General features: G+C 51.4%; 3 protein-coding genes across 4 annotated transcripts; 1 reads left to right on the plus strand and 2 right to left on the minus strand.

The window, feature by feature from the left end:
* Positions 1-1,205: 1,205 nt before the first annotated feature.
* Positions 1,206-5,695, plus strand: GALE (UDP-galactose-4-epimerase). Of its 2 annotated transcripts, XM_082832848.1 has the most exons (11): positions 1,206-1,264; positions 2,866-3,086; positions 3,233-3,348; positions 3,437-3,550; positions 3,784-3,960; positions 4,234-4,347; positions 4,443-4,509; positions 4,614-4,699; positions 4,809-4,886; positions 5,105-5,219; positions 5,392-5,695. In XM_082832848.1, exons 2-11 carry the CDS (start codon positions 2,966-2,968, stop codon positions 5,448-5,450), a joined length of 1,047 nt encoding a protein of 348 aa, XP_082688974.1. In that variant the 5' UTR covers positions 1,206-1,264; positions 2,866-2,965; the 3' UTR covers positions 5,451-5,695. The 2 variants fall into 2 exon arrangements, with proteins under 2 accessions (XP_082688974.1, XP_082688973.1); XM_082832847.1 differs by lacking the exon at positions 1,206-1,264 and having other exon boundaries at positions 2,870-3,086.
* A 167-nt stretch (positions 5,696-5,862) lies between these two features.
* Positions 5,863-10,306, minus strand: LYPLA2 (lysophospholipase 2). Its single transcript, XM_082832912.1, has 10 exons — positions 10,202-10,306; positions 8,631-8,734; positions 8,332-8,363; positions 8,139-8,204; positions 7,617-7,664; positions 7,455-7,525; positions 7,241-7,314; positions 7,062-7,163; positions 6,787-6,960; positions 5,863-6,694 (listed from the first exon to the last, which is right to left on the minus strand). The coding sequence occupies exons 2-10, from the start codon at positions 8,706-8,708 to the stop codon at positions 6,644-6,646; spliced, it is 696 nt and encodes a 231-aa protein (XP_082689038.1). The 5' UTR covers positions 8,709-8,734; positions 10,202-10,306; the 3' UTR covers positions 5,863-6,643.
* A 2,137-nt stretch (positions 10,307-12,443) lies between these two features.
* Positions 12,444-18,897, minus strand: PITHD1 (PITH domain containing 1). The gene is made up of 6 exons (XM_082834234.1): positions 18,634-18,897; positions 17,963-18,006; positions 17,519-17,596; positions 14,691-14,795; positions 13,913-14,021; positions 12,444-13,374 (listed from the first exon to the last, which is right to left on the minus strand). The coding sequence occupies exons 1-6, from the start codon at positions 18,829-18,831 to the stop codon at positions 13,273-13,275; spliced, it is 636 nt and encodes a 211-aa protein (XP_082690360.1). The 5' UTR covers positions 18,832-18,897; the 3' UTR covers positions 12,444-13,272.
* Between the last annotated feature and the right edge of the window lie 8,874 nt (positions 18,898-27,771).

The following is a 27,771-nucleotide window of genomic DNA, read 5'->3' on the forward strand; positions in this document are numbered from 1 at the left end:
CTGACCAGAGCACCCTGGGGAGGTTGTTTCTGAGGCTCGTGGCTCTGTGACCTGGGCTGTTGCACAAGGTCCTCTGGGCCTGGGCAGGTGCAGTTCTGGGCGCACTCAGCTCTCGGGACCTCAGCCTCTCCTGCCTGTCAGCGTCCTTGCTGGACTCGGGCAGGCCCAGGGCACTCAGGCTGTGGGACACACGTGTGCATTTCTTCCTTTGCTCGGGTTTCATCATTCAGTATGTCATGCCTTTATACACATCATTCCTTAGCCCTCCCTTTATTTTAAACAAAATTTTTTACCATTTTTTACGTTAGAACACCATTTTCTAACGTACTATTATGGTAGGCAGCGTGCAAACCGTTCCAGACTGACCGCAATTGGCGCTGTAATTCCTGTTTTCGTTTTAGGGCTCCCTTATAGGTATTTTTTAAAAAAAATATCTATCTAATCTAACCATCTTATCTATCTAATCTAATCCAGCTACGCCGGATCTATCTATCTAATCTAATCTATGCCTGGTCTTCGTTGCTGCGTTCGGGATCTTTAGGTGCGGCATACGGACTTCTTAGTTGCAGCATGCATGCGGGATCTAGTTCCCCGATCGAACCGCGGGCCCCCTGCATTGGGAGCACGGAGTCTTACAGGACCGACAGGGAAGTTCCCTTTGGCGGGTTTTTAAACTAGACTTTCCAGAACGGCAGCTTCTGGGCGACCCCTACCCGTTCCCGTCCTTCGGCGCCGTCCCTCTCGCCTCTGTTCCAGGCAAGCCATCTGCTTCATGCCAGGGTTACTAAAAAGAAAGAGTTTGGCAGCTGCGAAAACAGTGGAAAACCTGCGGGCGAGCGTGGAGCCGCGGTCTTCGGCCCCGCGCTTGGCTGTGGCTCCCGCCGCGGGACGGCTGCCGGGCGCCCCTGAGAAGCCCCATCTCCTGGGGCGCGGCGCCTGTCTCCCGTGGTCGGGACAAGCGCTGGCGCCTGGGCTCGCGGGCGCGGCTCCGGGCCGTGCCGTGCCTTGCCTTCCTCCGCCCACCGCCCAGGCACGGGTCGGTACCGCCCTCTGCGGGACGTGCCGCGCAGGCGTCCTGAAGACGTAGCTTCCTTGGTCCTCCCGGCGCCCCGTACTGCGGTCTCCCCGCTGACACGTCTCCTGGGGGCGTGGAGGAGGCGGGGCCAGGGCGGGCCGTCGGTTCTTAAAGGGACTGGGCGCGGAGCTCGGAAGGCGGCGCCGTTCGAGGCAGCGCGGGGTACGTGGTGCGGAGCAGGTTCGGGAGGTGAATGGGGGGGTCTGGGCGGGTTTGCGAGGGGCCGGGTGGTCCGCCGGGCGCGAGGGAGAGTCTCGGGGATCTGGGCTGCGTTCTGGGCAGAGTCCCGCCAGAGCGGACCCACCCTCGCTGCTCGCAGCTCCCGCTGCCTTGGCTGGGGTGGCCAGGGTTCATTCATTCCCGGCCGAGGCACTCCTAGTTCGGCCCCCTCCGAGCCACCGCCCGAATCCCAGCCTGAGGCTCAAGTGCACTTGATAGCTCACGGCCCTGCGCCCCCTCCTCTCCATTTTACGGACTGGGAAAACTGAGGAGGCGACAGCTGACCGAGGCCACTCTGCGAGTCGGAGGGAGGCCGGCCTCACCAGCCTTCCTGCCTCCCATAGCTCCTCCGCCACCACTTTCCGGGGGCCCGCACAGTGCATGGAGCTCGGTGGGACGGGGGCGGGGGCGGCTTCAGCGTCAGGAGCAGAGTCCAGCGGGAAACAGTGGGGGCGGGGGGCGAACTGCTTGGGGAGAGGGGCGGGGCTTTGATCCTGGAGATCCAGATTCTAGCCCGGCCAGCACTAGCTTTGTGACTTAAGGCAATTACTTCACCTCTCTGACCTTAGTATCCTTTTTTGTAAAGTGCCAGTAATAACACCTGCCTCATCAGGATATTGGGGGAATTCAGGAAAATAATGCAAAAGTGCCCAATACAGAGCCTGGCACGCAGCGGGCGTTCAGTCGAGCTGGATGAGCCCAGAAGAGGATTGACGCAGCTCGGAGGAAGGCGGCTGCGGGCCAGGCCGCCCGGAATGAAAGACCTCAGTGTCTGAGTTTCCTCCCCCGCCCCCCTCCTCCGCTCCACCGTCTCTGCCCGTAGAGTTTGTTCAGGGTGGTGGTGCACACCTGACAGTGGAGCCTGGGGCCAAGGCCACGTCTACACTACCCTGTTCAGTGCCACCTAGAATTAGGCGGGATCCTTAGCTCCAAGCCGGGAGTGGCATCCGCACAGGCAGAACCAGCCTGGCTGACCTGGGGTGGGGCCCACTCCAGGAGTGCAGTGCTGTAACCCCAGAGCTGGGCTCAGCCTGCCTGGCAAAAGACCCCACCCTGAGGCCATCTGCTATATTTCCTGCCTCCTCCCAGTTGACCTTTGTGGGAGGGAGTCAGGGGGCTGCTTACCCCAGGAGGTATTAGTCACTGAACCAAGGAGCCAGTTTATACCTAGTGATGGCAGAGGGACTGGGAAGGTCCGAGTCTGAGCAGACAGAACCCCTTCCTGGGCTCTTGGAGTCCCAATGCTGCTGCCTTGTTTCCTTCTGTCCAGAACTGTCCAGTCCCCAGACACCTCGGGGAAGGCAGTGCGGAGCCTAGGGTTCCATCTTCCCAACCCCCGGTCAGTTATGGCACTTGTGCCATCAGTCTCCCCACCTGTACCATGTGGCAGTCCTTTAAAATCACCTCATCTGACCCTCACACTACCACGTGATAGTTGGACAGTTATAAACTCCATGTTATAGAGATGGAAACTAAGGCCAAGAGAGAAGTGGTCTCCAAGGCCTAAGGCCAGAAAGTGATGGTATCCAGTCTTGGGCCAGGGCTGACTCCAGACCCACCCTATTAACTAGGACGCACCACTGCCTCCCTCTGACGCCAGAGTCCAGATCGAAGGAGGCCCTGAGCAGGCAGCCTCAGCCACCTCTGAGTCTCCATCCTGGGCCAGGCGCGATGGCGGAGAAGGTGCTGGTAACAGGTGGGGCTGGCTACATCGGCAGCCACACCGTGCTGGAGCTGCTGGAGGCGGGCTATTCGCCGGTGGTCGTCGACAACTTCCATAACGCCATTCGTGGTGAGCAGGCGGAGGGGGCTGGGGCTCCCAGGGGGATGGAAGGGAAACCCTGCGTTCTGCCTCCAAGAGATGGGTGTCTGGCCAGTCCCTTGGGAACCCAGCACCCCATCTTCTCTGACTTTGATGGCCTCTATGTGCCCAACCAGGAGGGGGCTCCATGCCTGAGAGCTTGCGCCGGGTTCAGGAGCTGACAGGCCACTCTGTGGAGTTTGAGGAGATGGACATCTTGGACCAGGCAGCCCTACAGCGTCTTTTTAAGAAGGTGGGTGCTTGGCAGGCAGACAGGAAGGGGGCATAGCCAAGGGCCAGGCCTGTAAGCAACCTCTGACCCCAGCTTTGCAACCCTGCAGCACAGCTTCACGGCAGTCATCCACTTTGCTGGGCTCAAGGCTGTGGGCGAGTCGGTGCAGAAGCCTCTGGATTACTACCGAGTTAACCTGACAGGAACCATCCAGCTTCTGGAGGTGAGGCCTGAGGCAAGGACACAGACACTGTGAGGGCCCCTGGCCGGGTACGCAGTGCCAAACACGGTGGCAGAGCCCAAGCTGTGTCATCTTTGCTAGGTCTTTGCCTCTCAGCCTCAGTCTCCCCTTCTGTAAATGGGAGCCCATAGCTCAGCCCCACCCGCCTGGGAGGTGTAAGGGGGCAGGAATAGCGTGCGAGGCAGAGGCCACTGACGCCTCCCCTCCACGGGCAGATCATGAGGGCCCACGGGGTGAAGAACCTGGTGTTTAGCAGCTCGGCCACCGTGTATGGGAACCCCCAGTACCTGCCCCTGGATGAGGCTCACCCCACAGGTGGCTGTACCAACCCCTATGGCAAGTCCAAGTTCTTCATCGAGGAAATGATCCGGGACCTGTGCCAGGCAGACAAGGTGAGGGCCCCCTTTGATTCAGCCGTGGCTCCGCTCACGGACCCCTCACAGCCCACCCCCGCGAGCCTGAGGACGGGATCCTGATCAGCCTCCACCAAGGAGGAGGCTGGGGTTCAGGAAGCAGCAGTGACTTGCACGAGGTCACAGCACTTGCAGGGAGGGCCCGATACCCTGCTCCTTTCTAGGGATAGACAACCAGCAGGGTGGGCTCTGGATTCAGCTGGGACGCACAGCCTGCACCCCAACCCCCATCGTCTGACCTGCGTCCCACAGGCCTGGAATGCAGTGCTGCTGCGATATTTCAACCCCATAGGCGCCCACGCCTCGGGCTGCATCGGCGAGGATCCCCAGGGCATCCCCAATAACCTCATGCCCTATGTCTCCCAGGTAAGGGAGAAGGGAAAGGAAGGGGGTGGCCCTAGGCTTGAGGGCTACAGCTGGTGCCAAGGTCCTGGGAAAAGCTAACCTGACCTCCACCCCAGGTGGCGATTGGACGACGGGAGGCACTAAATGTCTTTGGCAACGACTATGACACAGAGGATGGCACAGGTGAGCTCAGAACCAGGAGGAGCCAGGAGTGGGAGCCGGGAGGGAGACTGCGGTGGGACAGAGACTGTACTGCACCCAGCGCCCCACCACCTCCTCCTCTGCAGGCGTCCGGGATTACATCCATGTCGTGGATCTGGCCAAGGGCCACATCGCGGCCTTGAGGAAGCTGAAGGAGCAGTGTGGCTGCCGGGTAGGAAGAGAAGGGAGGGAGGGGAAGGAGACGGAGGCCTGGACCAATGGGGCCCAGAGGGGTAGTAAGTCCAGCCCCCGGCACGGTCCCTGTTCTCCTCTCTGGGCAGATCTACAACCTGGGCACGGGCACGGGCTATTCAGTGTTACAGATGGTCGTGGCCATGGAGAAGGCCTCGGGGAAGAAGGTAGGCTGGCAGCCCACCCTGACCCACCCCCAGCCCCTCCCACTAACCTACATGACGGGCATCCTAGCACCGCCCTGTCTCCCCAAGCCTGCCTTAGGACTTGACGCCTGAGAGCGAGACCCTGCTCTGGACCTCCATTTCTTGAGGGCCTGGTTAGCAAGTTGGCAGATAAGGCTAGGGCCAGCTCAGCTAAGCTACAACCGCCCCCTCTCTTGCAGATCCCGTACAAGGTGGTGGCCCGGCGGGAAGGCGATGTGGCTGCCTGTTATGCCAACCCCAGCCTGGCCCTCAAGGAGCTGGGCTGGTCAGCAGCCTTAGGGCTGGATAGGATGTGTGAGTGCTAGCCCAACCCCTGACCCTGGGTGCTGGCCTGGCCCCTGGGAGAGAGTCAGGGGCTAGGAAAAGGGCCGCCGGGGGTCTGGCCCTGCCCACTCCGGGCTGTCCAAGGTGGTGCGGGCCCTGCACTCCAGCGTGGACCCTGAGCACAGACCTCGCCCCATCACAGGTGAAGATCTATGGCGCTGGCAGAAGCAGAATCCTTCAGGCTTTGGTGCGCAGGCCTGAGACCCTCACCTACCAGGGACCAGAAAAGGAAGAGAAACAACTGCCTGCTCTCCAGCCTCTGGGAGGAACCCAGGGGCCTCGGAGCCTCCCCTACCTCAGACCCCAACGGTGCCCACTCAGCCCACCAGGCATGAGGCCAAGCGCACCACTGACCAGGTATCAGGGGTCTCTATTCCACAGGGTCCAGGAACCCAGGAGGACCACCAAGAGCAAGTGGGGCGAAGCAGGGCCCTGAGACACACAGAACGCCCTCCTCCCGGGCACTAATTTATACTGCTACGAAGGAGCTTCCCGAAGTATTTAAAATAAAGTTTTCTTACACTGGAGCAGATTCTTGCACGTGATCACACTCTACCCCTTGGATAGAATCATCCAGGCCTAAGAGTTGAAGCAATTTCTTTAATTTTATCGGAATCCAGACACAACAAGAAAAACACCCAAAACTACATGGAGACAGAAGACAAGACATGACTCCTCCCCACCTCCCCCTGGCCCTAGAGTGGGGACAATGTGGGGTGAGGCAGCTGGGGGAGACCTTGAGCCTCAGTCCAGCCCTGCAGGCTCCAGGCCCGCGGGGGCGGAGGGTAATCGGGAGGCAGGGCCCAGCCCCCAAGTCAGAATGGCTGAGGGGAGGCCCCCTCGAAGGACTCCGCCCCGTCACCCACACTCCTGCGCAGGGGCAGGGAGCCCACAGCAGCAAGGGGGCCCGGGCCACAGACACATTCATGATTGAGAAGCAGCTGGAGTGGAGGCAGGAGAGACACGATTATCTGGGCAGAATCAGCTGGCGGGAGAGGGTGGGAGGTGGGGCCTGGTAGGGCCCCAGGGGCCAAACCCTGAGGTCACAGGAGGGGCCCAAAGTGGGGCTAGTGAGTGAGGTCCTGAGTGAGTGGGTCAGCGGCTGGGCCCCTTTCTCCCGCTGCCTACAGCCCCTCCAATACTGCTGCCAGGGGGGCCCCCCCCTCCAGGGAAATGGGATAAGAAAGCAGCCCACCCCCTGCGGCAGACAGCCAGGTGGCTGAAGTCAGGAAGGGAGGCCCGGCCAGGCCTTGGCCTGCCTACCCCAGAGGCCTGTGGGAAAAGGAAGGGTCCAGGAGGGTGAGAGGGGCTCGACCGGCTCAGATCCAAGATGGTGCCGCATGTGCCAAGTCCCCCATGAGCTGGGGGACCGCGCTGGGGGCCAGCAACTGTAGTTAGACAGGAGGCAGCAGCTTCTCAAGAAACTCCTTCACAGCTGCCATCTCCTGGGGGTGGGGGGTGGGGGTATTGTGAGAGGCTCCTGGCTAGAGGGAGGAAGGAGAAAGGCGGGAGTGGGAAGCAGCCCCTCGGCACTGACCTGAGGACAGGAGCTGTGCGTGACCCCGGGGTAAGTCTTGAACTGGACCCTGGCGGGTGTGACAACGGACCGAAGCTTCTCGGCTGTCAGGGCCCCAAACCGTACGGGAACCATGGGGTCCAGCTCCCCGTGACACTGAAGGATGGTCAGGTCCTTGGCACTGCCGTTGGCTGCCTGTGGGCCAGACGGGACTCAGAGAGCAAAGCCAGTGCTTGGGCGCAATCCCCCAGCCTCAAGGAGACAGAGGGCAGGAGCGGGGTAGTGGAGACACTCACCTGGGGGAAGGCCCGGTGCAGAGGCAGCCAACAGCTCAATGCCACAATGCCAGCCAGAGGGTGGGGGCAGGTGAGGGCTGTGTAGAGGGACAGGGCTCCACCCTGGAGGAAGGAGAGAATGAGGGCTCATGAGGGCACAGCTCAACTCCCACCCCCCACCCCCCTCTCTCTCCCCTCACCTGTGAAAAGCCTCCCAGGACGATCCGATTGGCAGGGATCCCATTCTTCATCTCATGCTCGATCAAGGCCTTGACTGGGGGGAGGGGGCATGACTGGGTGGAGGGAAAGCTGCCACAGGGACCCAAGGAAGGGAGCCAAACAGGTATTGCCAGGCACTTTCCTCGGCGGGCAGAGGGGGAGAGGGAGGATGCCGAGGAGGGGCTGGGGCCTTACTGTTCTCTGCTGCCTTCTTAATGCCAGCCTCGTCCTCTGGGGCATCTGGACTCAGCCCCATCAGGTCAAACCTGGAGGAGCAGAGGCGTTGGCAGCTCCTAGGAGACCTGGGCTGGCCCCAGGCAGCTCCCTCAAGCTCCTATTCCCCCTCTCCAAACTCACCAGGAGGGCATCACCATCTTCATGTTAAGTGTCACAGGGATCCGAGGCCTGGGGAGGGACAGCAAGAGGGGCCGTCATGCTCAGGAGGGATGAGGAAGCCACAGCAGAGAGCCCAGGTGGGGGCAGGGCAACACCTGGGGAACCCTCCCAGCAGGCAGGGCCTGTGTTTAAGGTGTTGCCAGGCAACCTGCCACGTGGGGCTGGAGGCTGTGGCTGGGGGCATCGGCAGTAGCAATGGAGAAGCACAGCCCAGCACTCGGTGTGCGGGGTTCCAGCTCAGTCGGTGAGTACTTGGGGAAGGAGTACAGGGGGTGCTAGTTCTAGGAGTCTCAGGTCTAGGAGGCCTTGGGTCTGGGGCTGGACCCTATTCCTGAGGGTTCCACAGGAATGATGAAGGCTGAAAATGGCACTTGTGACTGCTCTGGGCCCCAGGCCCCAGGATGCAGCCGGCAGGAGAACAGGCCTGGGACCACAGGACCACCCCCCATCCTCAGCCCCTCCCCTTGCTGGGGTGACACTCACGCGTGGGGACAGATGTACTTGACGTGAGGGAGCCGGATAGTAGAGAGGGCGTCAGCCCAGCTGTGCCTGTAGGAGGGAAGAGAGAAAAGACACCGATGTGTAGAGGGAGGAAGGGAGGGCGCAGGCCGCTCCAGTCCCACCCCCTGGGCCCTCCCCCACTTCCCCAGAAACACCCCCTCCCCAGCTCACTCACCCTGTGTCTCCAAGGCCATGTAAAAAAATAACCTGGAAAAGGATCAGAGATGGGGGAAGAGGGCAGTCACCGTCCTGCTATCACTCTCACTCTGTCCTCCAACTTCTGGCCACCCCTCCCTCACCCCCAAGGACCTGGAGGGGAACTGAGGTGGCAGCCAGACAGGTGATTAAGCCCCTGCCTCCCGGCTGCAGGCTGCTCGCCCTCTCCTCACTGCCACCTCTATTTTCCCCACGCCCCCTCCAGCCAGTTCCCCAGCTGGCCCCTTGGGGGCTGCGTGGGTAGCAGAAGACCCTTACCGCAGCTGTTTCCCGCTCAGCTCCAGACACAGTGGCAGCATCGGTGAGCAGGGGCACAGACATGGTGTTACCACACATACACTGCAGGGCTCCACGGCTGGGGCCTGTGCACATTCGGGACAGTGGTCAAGAGCAAGGCCAGGAAGGGGAGAGAATCCTGACACAGAAGCAGAGCCTCAAACCCAGGGCCTACCCGGGCCATCAGCCCTCCACCGCACCCCAGGTTCTATCCTGGGCACAAAGAAAAGCCAGGCAAGAAGTTCTGGGTCCGAGCAAGTGGGCAGGAAGTTTGCCTTCACTCCAGGGCTGAAAAGCAGGGGCAGCCACCCTAGTGGCCCTGCTTCTGGCCCCCCACACAGCCTGAGGTTGCTGGAGTTGGGCAGAGGCAGGGCTTTGGGGCCGTGGGGCAGGGGAGCCAGGGCATCCCCTGCTGCCTTCTCCCCACCTAACACTCGTTGGCAGGTAACTGCCTCCTCTCCCTGCTCTCCAATCATCCCCCTTCTCTAGAGCCCTTGCGTCCCCTCCTTCCCAACTCCCGGCCCTACTGGGAAATGAAGGGAAGGAAAACTGCCGGGAAATATGTTTCCAACCCCTCTACCCTCAACCCCACACACATTTTCTCCAACTTCCCTCCCATCCAGCCCCCATCAGCCTTCTGGCTCAGCCCTTCTCAGAGCCCCTGGGAGCTGCCCATGTCCCCAGAAGGCACACAAACTCCGATCCACCACCCACCTCCTAAACAGTGCCCCCCGCCCCCCTGTATGAGGCCACCTGCTGCTGCCCACTGACTCCAAATAGGTCCCCCAGCTCGACCATGCTCTGGGACTCCCAAACGCACAAAAGAATGCCAAGCTGGCTGGCTCCTCCCGTCCTTAGCATCCTCCAAACTCCCCGGCAGCTTCTGCTACCTGCCCCTAAGTGCCGACCCTTTCTAGCAGCGCCCACCCCTCCCACCCCACCAACTGGCTTCCCCCTCCCCTCTCCCCCGAGCGCCCCTCCGCACAGTAGGATCCCTCACCTCTGACCCTGGGGTTCCTCTTCCCACACAGGAATGCACCTTTTGTCCTAAGCTGAGATTCCCTTTCTTCCCCACAGAAATACTTCCACCCTCACCCCAGGCCCCTCCTCTCAGAGTGGTGCCTTCCCCCCTGACCTGGGGTCTTCCTCGCCACAGTAAAAACTTCCACCCTGCCCTATGGTCTCCCACTCCCCACAATGGGAACTTCTGTTCTGACCGAGAGTCGCCCTCCCCACAGTGACAATTTCTATCCTGACCCCGGACCCGCCTCTGCCCACAAAGGGGCGTTCTACCTTTGACCCTGGAGAGCACCCGCCCCACAATGGGATCCTCCACTTCCGACCCCGAAGTCCCTCTCATCACACCGGGACCCCATCTTCCTCCCCCTCTCTGCCCCCAAAGTCCCCCAGACCGGCCAGCGCCTCTTCGCACCTCACTCCCCACCCCCATCCCTCACAACTGCGGTTGCCCCTCCCCACTCGCCAGTACCCTCGCGGTGGGCCGATGCCCCGCCAGTGCCCTCCCCGGGCCTGCTGGCCCTGGACCACGGTACCTCCACTCCTGGGGGTTTCGAGACCTCTCGGGCGATTCTCCTCTCTCCCGCACAGACACACACTCTTCCCCCTCTGCCGCCCCCGCCGGAACTTCCGTTCGAGTCCCGGGAACCCAGCCATCGCGCTGCCGGAAGTAGCCTGGCCAGCGGTACGGAACCCGGAAGTGGGCGTCGGGGTTTCTTCAGATAGGAGCTGCCATGTTGGGTACGGTGGGGCCACTCCCCATAACCAAGCCACGGAGTCTCCGGCCGAATCTAGACAGTGCCTCCGTGGCTCCCACTTGCTACCACCACCCGTGCGTCTCCTGGAGGAAACCTGTCCTGAAGGAGAGGCATTCCTCACACTAGCAGACTTTCCCACCTTCCCATCCATTTATGGTCTTGGGTTTCCACCACTGGCCCTCACGTCCTGTTCCAGGATCATGGATAAAGTCATACACTCAGCTGAAAAGACACTTTGAGACCATCTAGTCTTCCAACCTTACTTTAAAGATGAGGAAACTGAGGCTCAGGGGAGGGAAGTAAACAGCAACCTCGGGATTACACTGTGATGCTGCCCCTGCACCTGCTTCCTGAGCTGTAAAACGGTGACAATAACCACCCAGCTTACTTCACAGCTTTGCTGTTAGGCTCAAATGAGGCCGTGTGGAAATGCTCTATACAGTGTAAAATCACGGCGTTGAGGACATAATGACTCTAAAAAGGACCTGGGAGAAAAGAACACTGGCATCAGCAGTGTCCGAGACAACTGCTCAGGAATCGGAGGTGTTGTCTTAGCTCTGCCCTCAGCAAGCAATACCACACAGACAGTGCACAAAATACCACCATCAGCGAGCTCCAGTTGTTAACAAAGAGGGTTTCATTTGGTCACCGAGTCACCCTTTGCTCCTTGCAGCATCGGGAAAAGTGGAATGGGGCTCAGGGTCCACATAAAGGCTGGAAGGGGAGGCAAACTGGGTTTGCAGGACCATGTCCCTGACAGGGCCTGTGGGCATCTGCACACAGGAAATGAGTCATCCCTCAGCAGCTTAGGACTCATCTGCCCAGCTTAATGTACACTAGGTTTTTTTCAACTGAAAGAAAACAGTATATCTGGAAGCTCAACAAAGCACTTTTTCCCAGGTTAAGAGGCAGTTTGGTCTTAAGTGCTCAGCCCGTCACAGAGCAGGAAAACTTTGGGTCCAGAGGACCAGAGCAGGCCAAGGATCCAGGGTTGGAAAAGGGGTGAATGGATGAGGACAACACAGTTGCTCCCACTCCCAGAATCCCTGCTGGGTCTGCTTGTGGAAGAATAAACAATTCCTCCTGCACCCCAATCACTTAAGACACTGTGGCATTTTGAGCAAATTCTTCAGAGTGAAGCTCAAATTCAGAGGCCTTGTCTCAGAGGCTACCGGTGATTAGTGCTAGTGGGATTAATGGTTAGTCTGCTCTAACACTTCTAACTTTATTTTCCCCCTACTCCAAATTAAAACATAGCCCTTCTTTATCTCCAAATGACCCAACTGAAATAAAAAGGCTGTGGCGGAGGAGTGAGTAGGACCCTTGGTGTGTGGAGAATTGTATTTGCATTCTGGTTGATTTCAGGCTGCATTTTTAGAAATTGAGGCTCGGGCAAGGCTTGGTGGTGGCAGGCTTTCCCCAGGATAAGCTGGAGAAACAGGCTAGCAACGGTGTGGGCCAATCCCTCAGAGGCATTCTCTCAATAGGATTAAATTCAACACTGATTTCCATTATCAAGTGTTTCTATTTTCTGCAAAGGAGAGAATACTGACCACTTTAAATCCCTTCTTTTAGGATACTTAAATTCTGTCCAACTGCCGTACTGACTTTCAAATCTTAAGTCCAACTTCTTGGGTCTACCTTCAGACCTTAGGGGCTGCTCACTTCACTTTCCTCACCATCATTTCTTCTGATGAGCTCCAGAATCTGTTCTCCCTTGTTTTTGTAAACATCACCTCACAACTTACTTCCTTACCTAAGAAATGGAATAGAAGGTTTTTAACCTCACCTTCTTCTTTACAAAATGTGGGTGGGTGGGTGTAGGAGCGTTTTTAGCCTACTGTACAGAATTAAACCTGACCTTTCCTGGAGATACTGATCTAGTGTCAATTTAATTGTGGCACTTATCATCTACCTGGTCCAAAACAACAACAGATTTCAAAGTTTCATCCAGTTCTCAGTAAAGGTTTCATGAGTACTACCAAGAACTCAAAAGAATATACAAACATTAAGTCTGGCAAGGATTTATTAGGAAGCTTATTAGTCACAGTGAATAAAAATCCATGAACAGAAGAACTGAGATCTCCAAATTGGCAACTGGGCTTACAACACTAGTTAGAAGCTAATAAATATTAAGGATGTCCCAAGAGGAATCTTATCTAAGTCCCAATCTTACCCCGACCAGGATCCCAACAAACACAGAAACGATGCCCATGCTCTCCTCAGACTGCTTACCTGGTTAGCAGGAAAAAAGAACTTCTTCTCAAGCTATTACGCATTATCAGGAGATTCTTGCTCTTCTAACTATAACCATGGGACACTAGCGCACGACAGACAACTCCAAGCTGGGCAGCTTGACAAGAATGGTGAAAGGTGACAGGGAGAAGGAGCACGCAGGGACAAGGACTTCTAGCTCGACACCCTCCTGGTGGTTAATACGAACACAATGCTGAGGCTTCACAAAGTTTACTGCAGCCCAGGAGGAGTCTCCATTTAAAAAAAACAAGTCACACAAAAATCCTGCCACAAAGCATCAAGACACTTGGGATCCCGTGGCCACATTAACTGGGGAGGCAGGCATTATCCATGACTGCCAGGTGCTGACCACCCCAAGACCCAACTTCTGCAGGGCCCCAGAGAACCACCATTGTCCCTCGGCACCCACACGACCCTTCCCGGGGGTGTGGTGTCTTCCGTAGGTCAGGTTTCTGCAGCAAGCCCCAAAGACAAAGCTTGGCAGAGGCTGTGGCAGCCAACTCTCTCTGGAGCCCCATCTCTCTCTGTCTTTCCCAACAGTATGTCGTACATCTTCACTGACACAACGCCTCTGTGGGAGCCTTGGCCAGCCCTTAGGAAATAAAGTGTGTCTGTGGGGTAACCTGATGGACCCTGTGGTCAGCTGGGTTGGCCGATGCTTCATAATTGCAGATGGTCACCTCATGTCGGCGAAGCTGCAAGAAAATTGAGAGGCTGGGTCAGCTGGCCATTGCCTAGACCACTCAACGGAGTGGTCCTTATTCAGGTTCATTTCTAGAAGTCATCATCTAATCTATTCCCCGTTCTGATACTTTTTATCCTGAGAAGCCTGGGTAAGATCGAATCAATGATTCACCCCATCACTTAGAAGATTCATTCCTCCACTATAATGCAGGCACCATGAGAAGAAGATCTTGTCTATCTTGTTTATCACCCTATCTCTGGTGCCCAGAACAAGAAAGGTTACCAACAATGTTAAATGAAGGAAAGAATTTTAAGGTGAAAAACTGCATTGATATCAACTGTATTATTTCAACCCCCTTAAAATTCCTATAGCCTGTCAAATGAGACAGACAGTTTACAGTGATGAAACCGAGAAAAACTAGACTGGGAGCAATCAATGTCTCACTTGCTCTTTTTCCTTTCCTTCAAGCTCCTACCACCACAGCATGCAGATATACAAACATATGTACACATATTGGAGGGGCAATAATACTTCCAACCCCATCTTACCTCAGTCCATTCTCCTCTCAGGCCAATATAAAAGACCTTTGTGGTATCGGCTCCAAAGTTTTTTGAAATATGAATTGAGAGATGATAGACATTTGAAAAACGAGAAATTCTAGAGGATGAAAGAGTGGAGAGAGAAGACAACAATTAAGAGTTCAGTGAGAAGCTCACTACCCATGTCAAAAAAGTCAATTCCAGCTCCATCTTGTAGTAAAAACCCAGGCAAATGTCAGAGAACAATCTTGGGGTCTTACGTCTCATTCTTCTCCTTTGGGCAAGCAATGAATACAGTGAACATTTACTGAACATCTGCCAGATCTTGTCCAAGGCAATAGGGACAGAAAAATGAATCAACACTGCCCCTGCCCGCAAGGAACAGGAATGAGAAATGCTGGGCGACCACGCAGGGATCTGAAAGCAAGCTCAGTAGGAAAATGAGAGAGGTAAGGTGGTCACATGTAACTTGGCTGCTGTAAGCCCACTATGCAAAGAGGAATTCTGAAAACATCTTTCCTAAGACCATACTAGGAGCTCATTCAGATCTGTCAACTGCTTCCAGGTTAACAAGTCTGTGGCTTGCACTGAACCTCTGCCAAAATTTGACCAAGCCTAGGATCGGGGCTCTCCACTGTTTTAACTTGTTTCTGATGCTAAGGAAGCAGGAGATGGGCCAAAAACAATTGCAAGCCCACTAAATGCTAATGCACAGATGCTCATTGCAAGTGAGGGAGCGCCTGCCATTCTCAGAAGCCAAAGAGTGGAAGAGAGGCCCAGTGCTTACTTTGTAGCATACTCTAGCTCTCCTGTAAGATCCCGGTTCAGACTAAAGGTCTGATCTGGCTCCCTGTCTGTATCATCAAAGCTCATCTGTGGAATGTTCTTGTACCTGAGAAAGGAAAGGGGAGAAAAATCAAGAAATGTGCATTATCACATTTTTCAGGTTCTCAGAACTTCCTACTGACTCCTCAACTGCCCTCGGTTCTATCAACAGGAGATCAAATTTTGGAAACGGCATTTTACTGGCATTTATACACAAATATCTTTAATCCAACAAGAGCTGAGAACTGCAACATAAGCCAGTGGCATCTTTGAGTGGGTTAAGAGCGCATGAGAAGCAATACACAAAGAGATAGCTCAAACTGGGTCACATGCAGCAAATGCATGGAGAAAATAAGCAACTCAGCACATTCAGACCAAGCTGAGGATGTTAAATAAAACAGCTTACTCATGGGGAAAAAATACTTTGGCAGAAACATCTTAAACACAGTTAAGAGATAAGATCAGGTAACCCAACACTCCAGCATTTTTCTCTGTTCAAAATTACCCTATATACAGAGTCATCTTACAAGTCTTACAAAAATACAACTTGGGGATTTCCATTTTGAAGAAAGCACAAAAGGCCGCCAACTCACAATGGGCTTTGGAAAGTTAAGTAAAACTGCTAGTGAAGAAACAAATTTTCAAAGACATATCTAAGAAACGGCAGTCTCCTCTGTAACTCACAAATTCTAAAGGACTGGGCCACACACACCCCCAATCTCTAGTGTCTTATTAACACACCCACATGGGAGGGGCCTAGATATTAGCTGCAGCAAAATGCAGGTAACATAGGAAAGCAAATGTTTGCTTCAAAGTGTTTCTAAGAATGATGCACAGAATAATAATAATAGTGAACATTTATAAGCAGCATTATGAGAGGCAGTGTAGCACTGTGGTTAAAAGCAGTGTCTCTGGAGCCAGACTTCCTAGGTTTAAAGCCTGGTTCTGTCACTGACCAGCTGTGTAATTTTGGGCAAGTGATTTAATCTGTCTCTTAGTTCATCATCTGTAAAATGGGGATAGTGATAGTACATATCCCATACGGTTGATGTGGATATTAAATTGAATCAATTCTAAGAGACACACTTGTTAAAAAATTTTACTATGGAAAATTTCAAACATACGTAAGAGTAAAGAGAAAAATATAATATATCTCCATATACTTATTACTGAGCTTCACTATTCAAGATCATGCCAATTTTGCCTATCACCCCCATTTTGTTTGCGCTTGATATTCTGAAGCAATCTCAAACGTATCATTTCATTCATAAATATGTCCGTATATGTCTCTACAAAGTAAGGACTTCGTAAAAAAAATATGATACCATTTCACAATGAACAACTTAACAATTAGCAGTAATTCTTTAATATCATCTAACACCTAGTTTGTGTTCAAATTTCACTGATTTAAGGTCTCAAGTTAACTTTTCTGAATGTATCAGTGACATGTCATAGTTGAACAGATACTGCTTTTTTCTTTATCAACGGTACATAAAATAATGGTGCATTTTATAATCAATGACATCTTAGATTTGATAAAGTGCAAAGTGCTTAGAACTGAGGGCTCTATAAGCATTTGCACCTGCCTTTCCAAAACCAGGCACATACTATGGAATTCCCTGGCGGTCCAGTGGTTAGGACTCTGCTCTTTCACTGTTGAGGGCCCAGGTTCAATCCCTGTTCGGGGAACTAAGATCCCACAAGCTGTGCAGCGCAGCCAACCCCCCCCACCCCACCCAAAACCAACCAACAAACAAAACAAAACGGGGCACATACTACGTTCCGGATTTATTCTAAGCTCTTTACATGTTATAGCTCATTTCTCTCCACAATCTTAAGAGGTTCAGACTATTACTGCCATTTTACATATGGAAACATTGGGATACAGAGAAGTAACGCCCAAGTCATGCAGCTAGCAAGCGGTACAGCCAGAATTTGAACCCGACTATTTACCCCAGAGCCCCCTCTTAACTACAACACAACATGGATGTCTAGTCTTGTCCAGTCAATCCATCTCACAAGTAAACGAGTCCCAGAAAGCATCACCTCAAACGTACTTTGTTTCCTTACAATGATTAAATATGTGGATTTGCTTTCAAATTCATGTTTCTAACATTCAAAAATAGTGTCCATTTCTTAAATCTCTCATTTAAATTGATCAATTTTTCAGAAGAACTTTTTATGTAAAGTTCTTCTGATATTTGCTTCTGCAGCCCTCAGAAAGCAGTGTCCCCTCCTCTAGAAAGGCTACGCTGGAATAAGGCAACTTGTCAGAAAGGGAGTACTAGCTCTAGTATGAACAGATTCCATGTTACAAGAGGTATATAGAACTTTGCTAACTAAAGGCTATGTAAACTCAGATGGACTGCTTCCATCTCAACAAAACACACAGAAAGATTGTAATTGTCTGAAACAGCAAGGGAAGATGTTGAAGCTAACCCCAAAGTAGACTCCTTAAAGATCATTTGAGATCTGCAGCTGGGTTATTAAGAAAACTGCAAAGTCATCAACAGTTGGCATTTATAGGACGCCAATGGCGCCACAGCAAATACTTTGAAGAGAGACAAGCTGTTGGCGCTAAAGATACTTAATCTAAAAATGTCGTTAATTCAGGAAGAGATAGATAAGTGTATTTCAATGCAGAACAAACATAAGACTTTTTTTTAAGAGGGGGAGGGGATATTTAACCCAGTAAAAAGAAAAAATCAGACTATTCTGGAATAAAGTGCTACCAGAGAAAAGAGAAAAAGGGATAGGAGCTTCTTGAGGGCCTAGACCCTTGCCACTTACAGTCTCATCTCAGAGGGGTGTGAGTCATCATCTTCTCCCATTATAATGATACCTTTGAGCTTGACATTGCCTGTAAATCTGCCAGAATGCAAAAAAGAGGGTTGTCAACCTGGGGTTCAATCTCTGCTGAGCTGTGTGACCCTGGGCAAGGCCCTTCCCCTTACTGGGCTTCAGTTTACTCATGTGTCAGACTTGTGCTAGGTAATTTCTAAGATTATGTCTGCCTCTGGCATTCTTTGGTTCTAAAAAATTTACCTTGACTTCTCAGTTATCTTTTAACAAATACATCTTTTTTGCACCAAGAAAGCTACTCACACCCACCTCAGTAATTTACCCCATTTCCAGAAACAGAGGTGTGCTCTTGACACAACCATGGAATGAATCCTGGTAAGGCAAATGGGTACAGCCTCTTTAGCCTGAGGCAAGCACCAAAGAAATACTTACGGAATATTAAACAGAAGCTCTTCATCTGCATCACTTTCAACAAACTGGAGGGGAGAAGGAGGAGAGAGGAGAAAGCAACAAATATTTGCTGAGCGCCTACGATTTTAGGCATCTTCCACCCTGCTTTACAGCTGGAGTGCAATGCAGATAGTCAACCCGTCTTCCAGCACTTATTAACTTCCTGCACCAACTAGCCTCCTGAAATTGTGTGCAGAGATCTGTGCCTATGCGGTCCACAGCTTTCAAATGGCTCTACGCCCCACAATGGTAAACTCTAGATAGGATAACGTGCTTCATCTCCCTAGGCTGGTCTTCGGTCTTCATCAGGTGATAAGTAATCAGGCAACCACTAGGACCAGTGGTCAAACGGTAGGGAAAACGCCCTGATGGGTCATCCTCCCTCACTACCCCCCGCAGCCCTGGAACTGAACGTTGGCCGTGTAAAGCAAAGCGCCCTTTCCCGTCCCTGGGCCTCGGCTCCTCTACCTACAAAATGGGGAGATTCGACCCTGTTCGCCTCTCAAAGGGGTGGCAGGAGACGGGCACGGGAAAGCGCTTGGCAATCGGGCCGTGGTTATTTTTAACTTCAGAAATGAGACTGACAGAGCAGACGGGCGGCCTGAGGCCCCGCGCGGGTCCCCGCCCGCCCACCCAGGCCCCGGAAGGCCCACCTTGGAGCGGTCGGTCCGCTCCTCCCACGGCTTGAAGACGCCGCGGCCGCTGCCCTCGCGGCTCTCGTTGAGACACTGCAGCCGCTCCAGGTCGATGCGCAGGTACAGGCCGTAGGCCAGGCCGCGCTGCTCGGGAGGCTCCTCACGTTCGGCGGCGCAGCGACAGCCGCCCCCGCCGTGACTGTGGCCATGCGACATGGCGACGCCGCCGCCCGCGTGTCCCCGTGCCCTGCCGCTGCCACCCGCGGCTCGCTCGTTCCGCTCCGGCCGCCAAGCGCGCCGCGACCGCCTCGTCGTAAAAGGCGCCCCTGTGCGGCGCAAGCGCGTGGGGAGAAGAGGGCGGGGCTCGGAGAGGATCGACGTTTGCTAAGGCGCTTCCGGGGGCCGGGAAATTAAGATTGGCTCTTTCAGTCCTGGAGACGGGTGCTATTGTAGTCCCAGCTTCACAGATGGGGAAACTGAAAAGCAGAGATTAAACTGGTGTTCCGAGTAAATGGTGGGGCTGCGTTTCGAATCCTCTTCCTCCTTAGGCTAAAGTCTGTTCTCTTTTCGTTTACCACCAACTTTTTTTTTTTTTTTTTTTTTTTTGAGGTACGCGGGCCTCTCACTGTTGTGGCCTCTCCCGTTGCGGAGCACAGGCTCCGGACGCGCAGGCTCAGCGGCCATGGCTCACGGGTCCAGCCACTCCGCGGCATGTGGGATCCTCCCGGACCGGGGCACGAACCCGCGTCCCCTGCATCGGCAGGCGGACTCTCAACCACTGCGCCACCAGGGAAGCCCACCACCAACGTTCTTTGGGAGCTGGTGGCGCAGTGATAAGGCCCTGAAGAGTAGGGAGCACAACGTTATCACTGCCGCCCATGTGCACGCTTAGGCGCTTAGAGCTCACAAACCCACTTTCATAACCACCTTCTTCAGAGTGGGCTTAGTGGTCGAGATCACAGGATTTATGGACAGCTGAATCTGGAGACAAGTCCTGGGTCTGTTATTGACTGTGTGACACCCTGAATAAGTCATGTTCCCCATCCTGAGACTTTTTGTTCCTCGTCTGTAAAGTGGGAATGGTAATATCTGTTTCATAGGATCACAGTGGGTATTAAATGAAATAATGCTCTTCAAGAACTCGGCATAGTGGCTGACACATGGTAAGAATTCAATAGTTGAGTCAGATCTTGGTTGAAATCCAAGCACTGCCACTTACTAGCTTTGTGGCCTTGGGCAAGTGATTTAACCTCTCTGAGTCTCAGTTTACCCTCTGTAAAATAAAAGGATTGGACTAGATGACCTTTAAGTCCCCTCCCCATGTGATGTTTCAGAGCAGTTCTTTCAAACAGCTGGTTGTGACCCACTGATATGTCTTAAAATCCATTTAGAGGATTGTGACCGGCATTAAAAAATTAAATAGAATAAAATAGAAAATTCAGAATGTATTACGCATTTTAGTCTCCACTTATGGAACTTTTGTTTCAGCTTCTTGTATACTCAGGTGCAATTTAAAATGTTTTTCATCTTTTGGGTTGAGATCAAGAGTGGAAAGCCACTATTTAGAGTTGAAATGATTCTGGTTTCGGGGTAGAATGCGTTCTTACTTCTTGGTGGAGATGGGGAGAGATAGGAAGTTGAGAGAGTTAAGAGATACTTTGGATAGCCCCTACCCTTCACTCTGGCTCTGAAGTATCCAGACCAGACTGGGGTCTGCAAACGAAAATAAACATCTGCTCAAGTTCCATTCAGAAATATTTTGATGTCCTAGTTCAATTCTTTGTGAAGCAGGCAAGCTTGGTTCTGGTTCAGCTAGCTCAATGTTATGACTTATTCCTGCCTTCACGTTACAGTTTCAGGGAAGGGGACTGGCAAGTGCTAAACGCTTAGCGAATATTTGTTTGATAGAATGATACACTCAGTAGCCTTTCTTTGGGAAGACTGTATCCCACTGCAGGACTAACCCAGGCCTTCTACTCACTTTTGGCTTCTTTCCTATCATTTGCATCATTGTCATCCTTTAGTGGTTTATCGAGCAGTGTGTGCCAGACATGGTGCTAAGCACATTATGTAGTTCGTGTAGTTCATCTCAGTTATTTGTCACATGATCTTTGAGAGATAGGGAGTGTTACCCAATATTATCCCCAATTTGAAGGTGAGGAAAATTGAGGCTGAAAGAGGTAAATTAACTTGCCCAAGATCAGATAAGTTTGGGAAATTACTGGGTTTTGAGCCTAGTTTGTTTTCCTGAAACAAAAAGGTATACATGAAGTAAATATGTTGTATCGATTAGCTTATACCATGTAACAAATCACTCCAAAACTTAAAATCTTTAAACAACAGCATTTAGTATTTCTCATGCTTCTGTAGATCACCTGGTCAGTTCTTTTCTGGGCAAGTTGGGTAGGCTGATTAGTTTGGAATAGCCTCACTCACAAGTCTTGTTGATATGGACTGTCAGCTGAGGTGATGGCGACAAGTCTCCTGCAGACTACCAGAACTCAGACACATTGTTGCAGTTGCTGAGTTCCAGGAGCACAGGAGGGAAGACCCAATTGCACAAGCACCTGTTAACCATCAACCTCTATCATTTTTGTGAATGTCCTGTCAGCCAAAACGAGTTTCATTGGCCAAATCCAAATTCAAGGGTGGAGAGATAGACTTCACCTTTTAATTGGAAGAACTACAAAATACTGTGGCTCCCTGCTCTTCCCCCCGCAATAGACCCATACTGGTTACCTTTTGTTGTGTAACAAATTACTCCCAAATTTATCTGCTTAAAACAACAGTCAGCATTCACCTCACAATTTCTGCAAGTCAAGAATTTAGGAGCGGCTTTGCTGGAGGGCTGGAGGGTTCTGTCTTCACTCTCTCACGAACCTCAAGTCTTCTGAAAGCTTGATGGAGCTGGACAATCCAGTTCCAAGATGGTGCTCTCGTGTGGCTGGCAAGTTGGTGCAGGCTGTTGGCACGAGGCCTCACCATATAGACCGCTCCGTAGGACTGCTTGAGTGTCCTAGTGACATGGTGGCTGGCTTTCGCCCAAGCAAGTGATCAAAGAGAGCAAAGTAGAAACCACAATGTCTTTTATGGCTAGCCGTAGAAATCACATACTGTTGATTCTAAAATATTGCACGGTTCCATAGGTCAGCCGTATTCAGTGTGAGAGGGAACAACATAAGGGTGTGAATACCAAGAGGCAGAACTCGTTAGAGGCCCCCTTGGAGGTGGCTACCACACTGCCATACATATTAAGTGACCACTGAAAATGTCTTTAAATTTCTCTTGTATTTAGTTGGTAATTTGGATGAGGATAGAATCGCTCAGAATTTTGAAGCTATTGCTCTGTTGTCTTCTAGCTTTGAGAAATACAATGCCATTCTGACTCCTGATTCTTTGTGTGGGTTTCCCTCATTCCATTTCTGGAAGCTTTTAAGATCTTCTTTTGGTCCCTAGTGTTCTGAAATGCAGTGCTGTGGCTCTTTTGTCATTCATTGTGCTGGATACCTGACGGACCTTTTCAATTTAGAGACCCTAGAACAGAACGTGAGCATACAGGTTAAGACACCTGCACGCCTGTGCACAAGGCCCCTTGCAGGGACACATTTTAGGGGTAAGAGAAGAGGGGTGGGGCTTGGGCCCTGTTCTCTCTCATTCCACCACCTTCTAGTGCAGAGCTCCAAAGGCTCAGAAATCTGAAGGTGGCCTCCAGGTCACTGCGAAGGTTCTTTTGTCTAGGTAGCAGAACATTCTAGCTGTATTTCTTGTTTGTTTGTTTTTGGCCAGGCTGTGCGGCTTACAGGATCTTAGTTCCCCCACCAGGGATCAAACCCGGGCCCATAGCAGTGAAAGCACAGAGTCCTAACCACTGGGCAACCAGGGAATTGCCTAGGCTGTATTTTATTTAACTGTTCGTTAGCTCCATTTATAACTTTTTAAGTACACCACCATTTGTACTCTTGCCTCAATCCCGCAAATACTGAGTATGGCCTGCTGGGCAAGTTGCTTAGCCTCTCTAAGCCTCAGACTTGTCATATATAAAATGGGAATAATAAGAGTACCTACTCTGTAGGGTTTTATTATGAGGGCGATATGAATAACGTATGAGAAATGTTTGGAACAACATCTGGTGGGTTGGAAAAGGGTAGATAGTGTCCATTACTTAGTGTCAGCTCAGCATCCCCGTCTGGTTCAGTGGGAAATTGCAATTGCTAAGGGGGTTGGATTTGGAAGAAACCAGCTCTTGCAAGGTAGCCTGGCTCTGATTTGCGGATAATGCCTTTTGCCTCTCCTTACTCTGTCTGTCTCTTCCCTTGCACTCCTATGTTGCAGGGATGTCTGAGGACAAATGGGAATTCTCACCGACTTCTAAGATTACCCTGGGGCAGGTAGGAAAAGCTTCCGATTTTTTCTTTCTCCTACTCCCAGGTTCATCTACAAACATTTCTGTAGCAAAAGGACTGCTGAATTTGTATCCACCTTCCCTCCTCTCCTGTCTCAGTTAAGCTGGGAGAAATGAACTATTTTTCTGTCACTTTCGAATGCTTCCTTGTGGCAAACTGAGAGTATTGTACTAATAATAGCTAATAACCATATGGCACTAATAATGTGCCACACACTGTCCCAAGAGCTTTACTTATATTGTTTTCTAATCTTCGTAATTATAGGTGTCCTATTATTTTCATTTTATAGGTGAGAAAACTGGGGCACAGAGAAGCTAAGTAACTTGCCCATGGACACACAGCTGGTTAGTAGTGGAACCAGGATTTGAAGCCAGGCAGTGGGCCTCCAGAGCCTGTGCTGAGGCTAACCACATTGAACCACCTCCAAATATTAATTACTATTTATTAAGTACTGACTCTGGTGCAAAGCTGAGACCCCAGAGCTCAGGCTGTTAACCACCATGTTATGCTGCATGTACCAGGTAGGTTACATTGGACAAATCATTTTCCTCAGAGCTTCAGTTATAACAAAAACCCTTTACTGGGCTTCCCTGGTGGCGCAGTGGTTGGGGGTCTGCCTGCCTATGCAGGGGACATGGGTTCGAGCCCTGGTCTGGGAGGATCCCGCATGCCGCGGAGCAGCTGGGCCCGTGAGCTACAACTACTGAGCCTGCGCATCTGGAGCTTGTGCTCCGCAATGGGAGAGGCCGCGACAGTGAGAGGCCCGCGCACCGCGATGAAGAGTGGCCCCCGCTCACCACAACTAGAGAAAGCCCACGCACAGAAAAGAAGACCCAGCACAGCCAAAATTAAATAAATAAATAAATAAATAAATAAATGAAATTTTTAAAAAACCCTTTACTAAATGCCCATTCCATGTTGGGTACTTCACCTAATTCATCACTGACGTCCTGGCTGACATGTCTTGAGCTCTTTTTATGTTCCAGGCACGATTTTAAGCACTTTACATGTTTAACTCATTAAATCATCATATGATAGCTCCACAAGGTTGGTGTATTTTCCTCATTTGGGGAGGAAAACACTGAGACACAGAGAGGTTAAGTGACCTGCTGAAGCCTGGAAGTGTGGAATTCAAAGCTGGGTGGCCTTGTGGAGTACCTGAGAGTCCAGGCTACTGTGATTGCCTTTGGAGTTAGCAAATATTTCCAGTTCTCTGCATCAAGGTGCATGGATGGATTGTACTTCCCTGTCCCCTTGAATTTAGGTGCAGCCAATGAAATATGATGGAAATGATGGATGTCACCTCTGGACGTAGCTTAGGGTCCAGTGCAGTATTCTTTTTTTTTTTTTTTTTTTCTTTTTGCGGTACGCAGGCCTCTCACCGCTGTGGCCTCTCCCGTCACGGAGCACAGGCTCCGGACGCGCAGGCTCAGCGGCCATGGCGCACAGGCCCAGCCGCTCTGCGGCATGTGGGATCTTCCCGGACCGGAGCACGAACCTGTGTCCCCTGCATCGGCAGGCGGACTCTCAACCAGTGTGCCACCAGGGAAGCCCCAGTGCAGTATTCTTAACTTGCCTTGAAAATCTTAGAAGGCCTCCCTCAGCCTGGGTCCCTGCGTGAGGATGACATGAAGCAGAGCTCCAACAGACCCTCATTGGACATGCAGTGTGAGTGAGAAACAAATCTTGGTTGTGTTGAGCCACTGAGATTTGGGAATTGTTGCTACACCATAACCAAGTCCAGGGTTCCTTAACCTCTTCTCTTTCTTCGCTTTGGAATAGTTCAAGTGGCATTGGTATCATCTAATCTTTAAGGTTGAAAGAATTCTCCTATGAAATCTTAGGCCTGGAGCTTTTTTATAGGGTAAACTCTACAACTACTTTCTCTATTTTTTTCTATGGTAATTAGTCTGTTTAAATTTGTCATTTCTATATGGGTCAATTTTGGTAAGTTGTATTTTTCTGGAAAATTATCCACTTTATATAGATTTTCTGGGTTTTAAATACTGGGAAATTTTACACAGACGTCTAGATTTCTGTCTTTTCTTTAAAACTCGATGGTGTGGCCACACTGGGCCCTGCCTTCTGCCTGGAAGCAATCAGGTGGAGCTGTGTAAATAGCCCTTTTTCCTTCTGTTCCCACCACTTCCCACTGTCCTACACCAAACTCCTGGTATTTGCGACCCCTGAGATAACAAGAAATTAGGTAGTGTCTGCCTTTTTGGTGGTTGTTAGGGGCTATGGTTTAAGGGACCTGAAATAGGAGTCCAAAAACAGAAAAGCTGAACTAATCCTATCTGGGGCAGCAGGGGCTAAGATTTCAATTATTAGGAAGGACTCAGTGACCTCAGAATAGTCCTTATCTTGTGATCCTAAAGCTTTAATTCCTGTCAAGAGAAAACAAAACTTTGCCTTTCATTCTGCATTTAGAGGGAATGAAGGAAGGACAGTAAAATTTATTGAGCTCCACTTCTCTCATTGAATCCTTACAAGAATTCCTGTGAGGTGTCATTATTCCCATTTCATAGATGAGGAAACTAAGGCTCAGAGAGGTGTCACAAAGCTGAAGAGTGGTGGAGCCAGGATTTGAACCTGAATCTGTCTTATCCCAAAGCTCATGCGCTGTTCTCCCAGTGCACGAGGCATTCCCAAACCAGGCTGCTCATCAAACTCATTGGGGGAGGCCTATAAAAAAAGTGCCTACTTCCACATCCTACCTCTGACCAACTCAGATTCCTGCAGCGGGGCCAGAAATCTGTAAACAATGATTCTGGGAATTCCCTGGCAGTCCAGTGGTTGGAACTCCACGCTTTCACTGCTGAGGGGCCGGGTTCGATTCCTAGTTGGGGAACTGGGCCACGTGGTGTGGCCAAAAAAACCAAAAGAAAACAATGATTTGTGTAGTTACTTGATTACTGTCTCCCCTACTAGACGAAAGCTCCATGAAGGCAGGGGCCATGTCTGTCTCATGCAGTGACACAGAGTGGGGACAGCACAGTATTTGCTGTGTGACTAAATATGCAAGCTTCCCGGCCCTGACACACAGGCCAGCTGTGAAAAGCTTTTACACTACTTGTGGAAAATCCTCTGGAGCAGTTCTCAAACTTTAATGTGTGTTATAAGAAGAATTGCTTGGATTCTTTTTTTTTTTTTTTTTTTAATGCACATTCTGGGGCCCCAAGCCGAGATTCTCTGCTTGCGAAACATGGGTATAGGTATATAAAACTTTGATGGCTTGAACTTTCCTCAGACGTTTCTGAAAAGAGTTGAGACAGTAGGCATCACAGAAGTATGCGGGCCTGTGAGGACAAACTGCCTATGTCACCAAATAATCAGGTTAGCCAAATCACCAGGGAGACACTCAAGTGGATGTGGAACCTTAGTGGAGAAACCCTGTGAGAGGGGCATCTGTTAAGGTGATGAGCCAGGTAGAGGATTCTTCTGGACATCAGTTACACGAAGCACAGAGAAGTCATTCCTAGAAATGATTAGGGTCTTGGCCTGGGCATCTTTCTGCATTGGAGGTTGGCTTTGTTCCAGAAGCCTAACATTGGGTATGTGTTTGCGTGTGAGATGGGAAATGTGACTGAGAACATGTGCTTGGGAGTCAGACCAAAAGCACACAGCACCATTGGTCACCACTGTGTGACCTTGGGCAAGTTCTTAATTTCCCTGTGCTTCAGCTTTCTCAGTTTTTAAATGGGGGCCGTGACAACCTACCTTATAGTAGTACCGTTGTGATAATCGAGATAATGTATGTATATGAGACCATGGTTCCTGGAACATGGTAGGTATATAACCAGTGAGCTCAGTTACTCTTACCTGACCATGAGCGCCAGACTTGACGGCATGTTACTCTATATCCCAGGGTCTAATACAGGTCCTGGATCAGCAAATGTTGAATTAATGAATAAGGGACAAAGGGCTAACTTACAGACACCGGGTAAGATCACCCATCGGATACCACATTCCATCATTAACTTCAATGTATAGTAATTTGGAACAGTGAGAATTAGATCCAGTAAAGAATTGGGAAAAGTAAGTCCAGACCATACACCAAGAATACCCTCTTTAGGAGAGAAGGGATCATCATAAAACCGTGTTGCCATGCGATGTTGAGGTTTGATGTGAGAACCAAGGCTCTTGATGGATGTAGGGGCTGAAACCAAGCCCTTGGCTCCACCCACGAATGCTGCAACTCTGGCAGCTCAGCCAGGGCCAACACAGCAGGTTCTTATTAAGCCCTTGCTGCCACGACCTTTCTGCCTGTGTGCTCACTGTGCTCTCATTAGGAAGCCAATGTAAGACTGAGGAGACCTATCTGGGTCCTCCACACCCGCTGGAAGTGACTGAAAAGTAGAGTGGCACACACTTTGCAGTCAGAGAATCTGGGTTTGAAATCCTTTCCTTTGCCACTTACTAGCTATATGGCTTTGGCTGTCATTTCACCCCTCAGAGCCTCAGCTTCTAACTGTAAAACGGGGTAACAGGTCAGTCCCAGGGTTCCAAGTGCAGTAAGGGACAGTGCATGGTCCCCACCAAGTGCTCATTTTCATCTGAGTTTCCTTGCTTCGCTCATAGGGTTCTCTCCCTTTGAGTCTCCTTTTCCCAGACCTGCGGTGCTACAGTACAGACAGAAATCCAGCATCCTTTATGGCCCAGCCCAGGGATTAAGATCTCTGCCTCACAGCCCAGAAACCAGACATTGTGACCGACTTCCATTCTCTGACACAATAAGGGAGAAAGGAAGAAA

Source organism: Leucopleurus acutus, assembly GCF_964270905.1.
Source record: "Leucopleurus acutus genome assembly, chromosome: 2".
Lineage (NCBI taxonomy): Eukaryota > Metazoa > Chordata > Mammalia > Artiodactyla > Delphinidae > Leucopleurus > Leucopleurus acutus.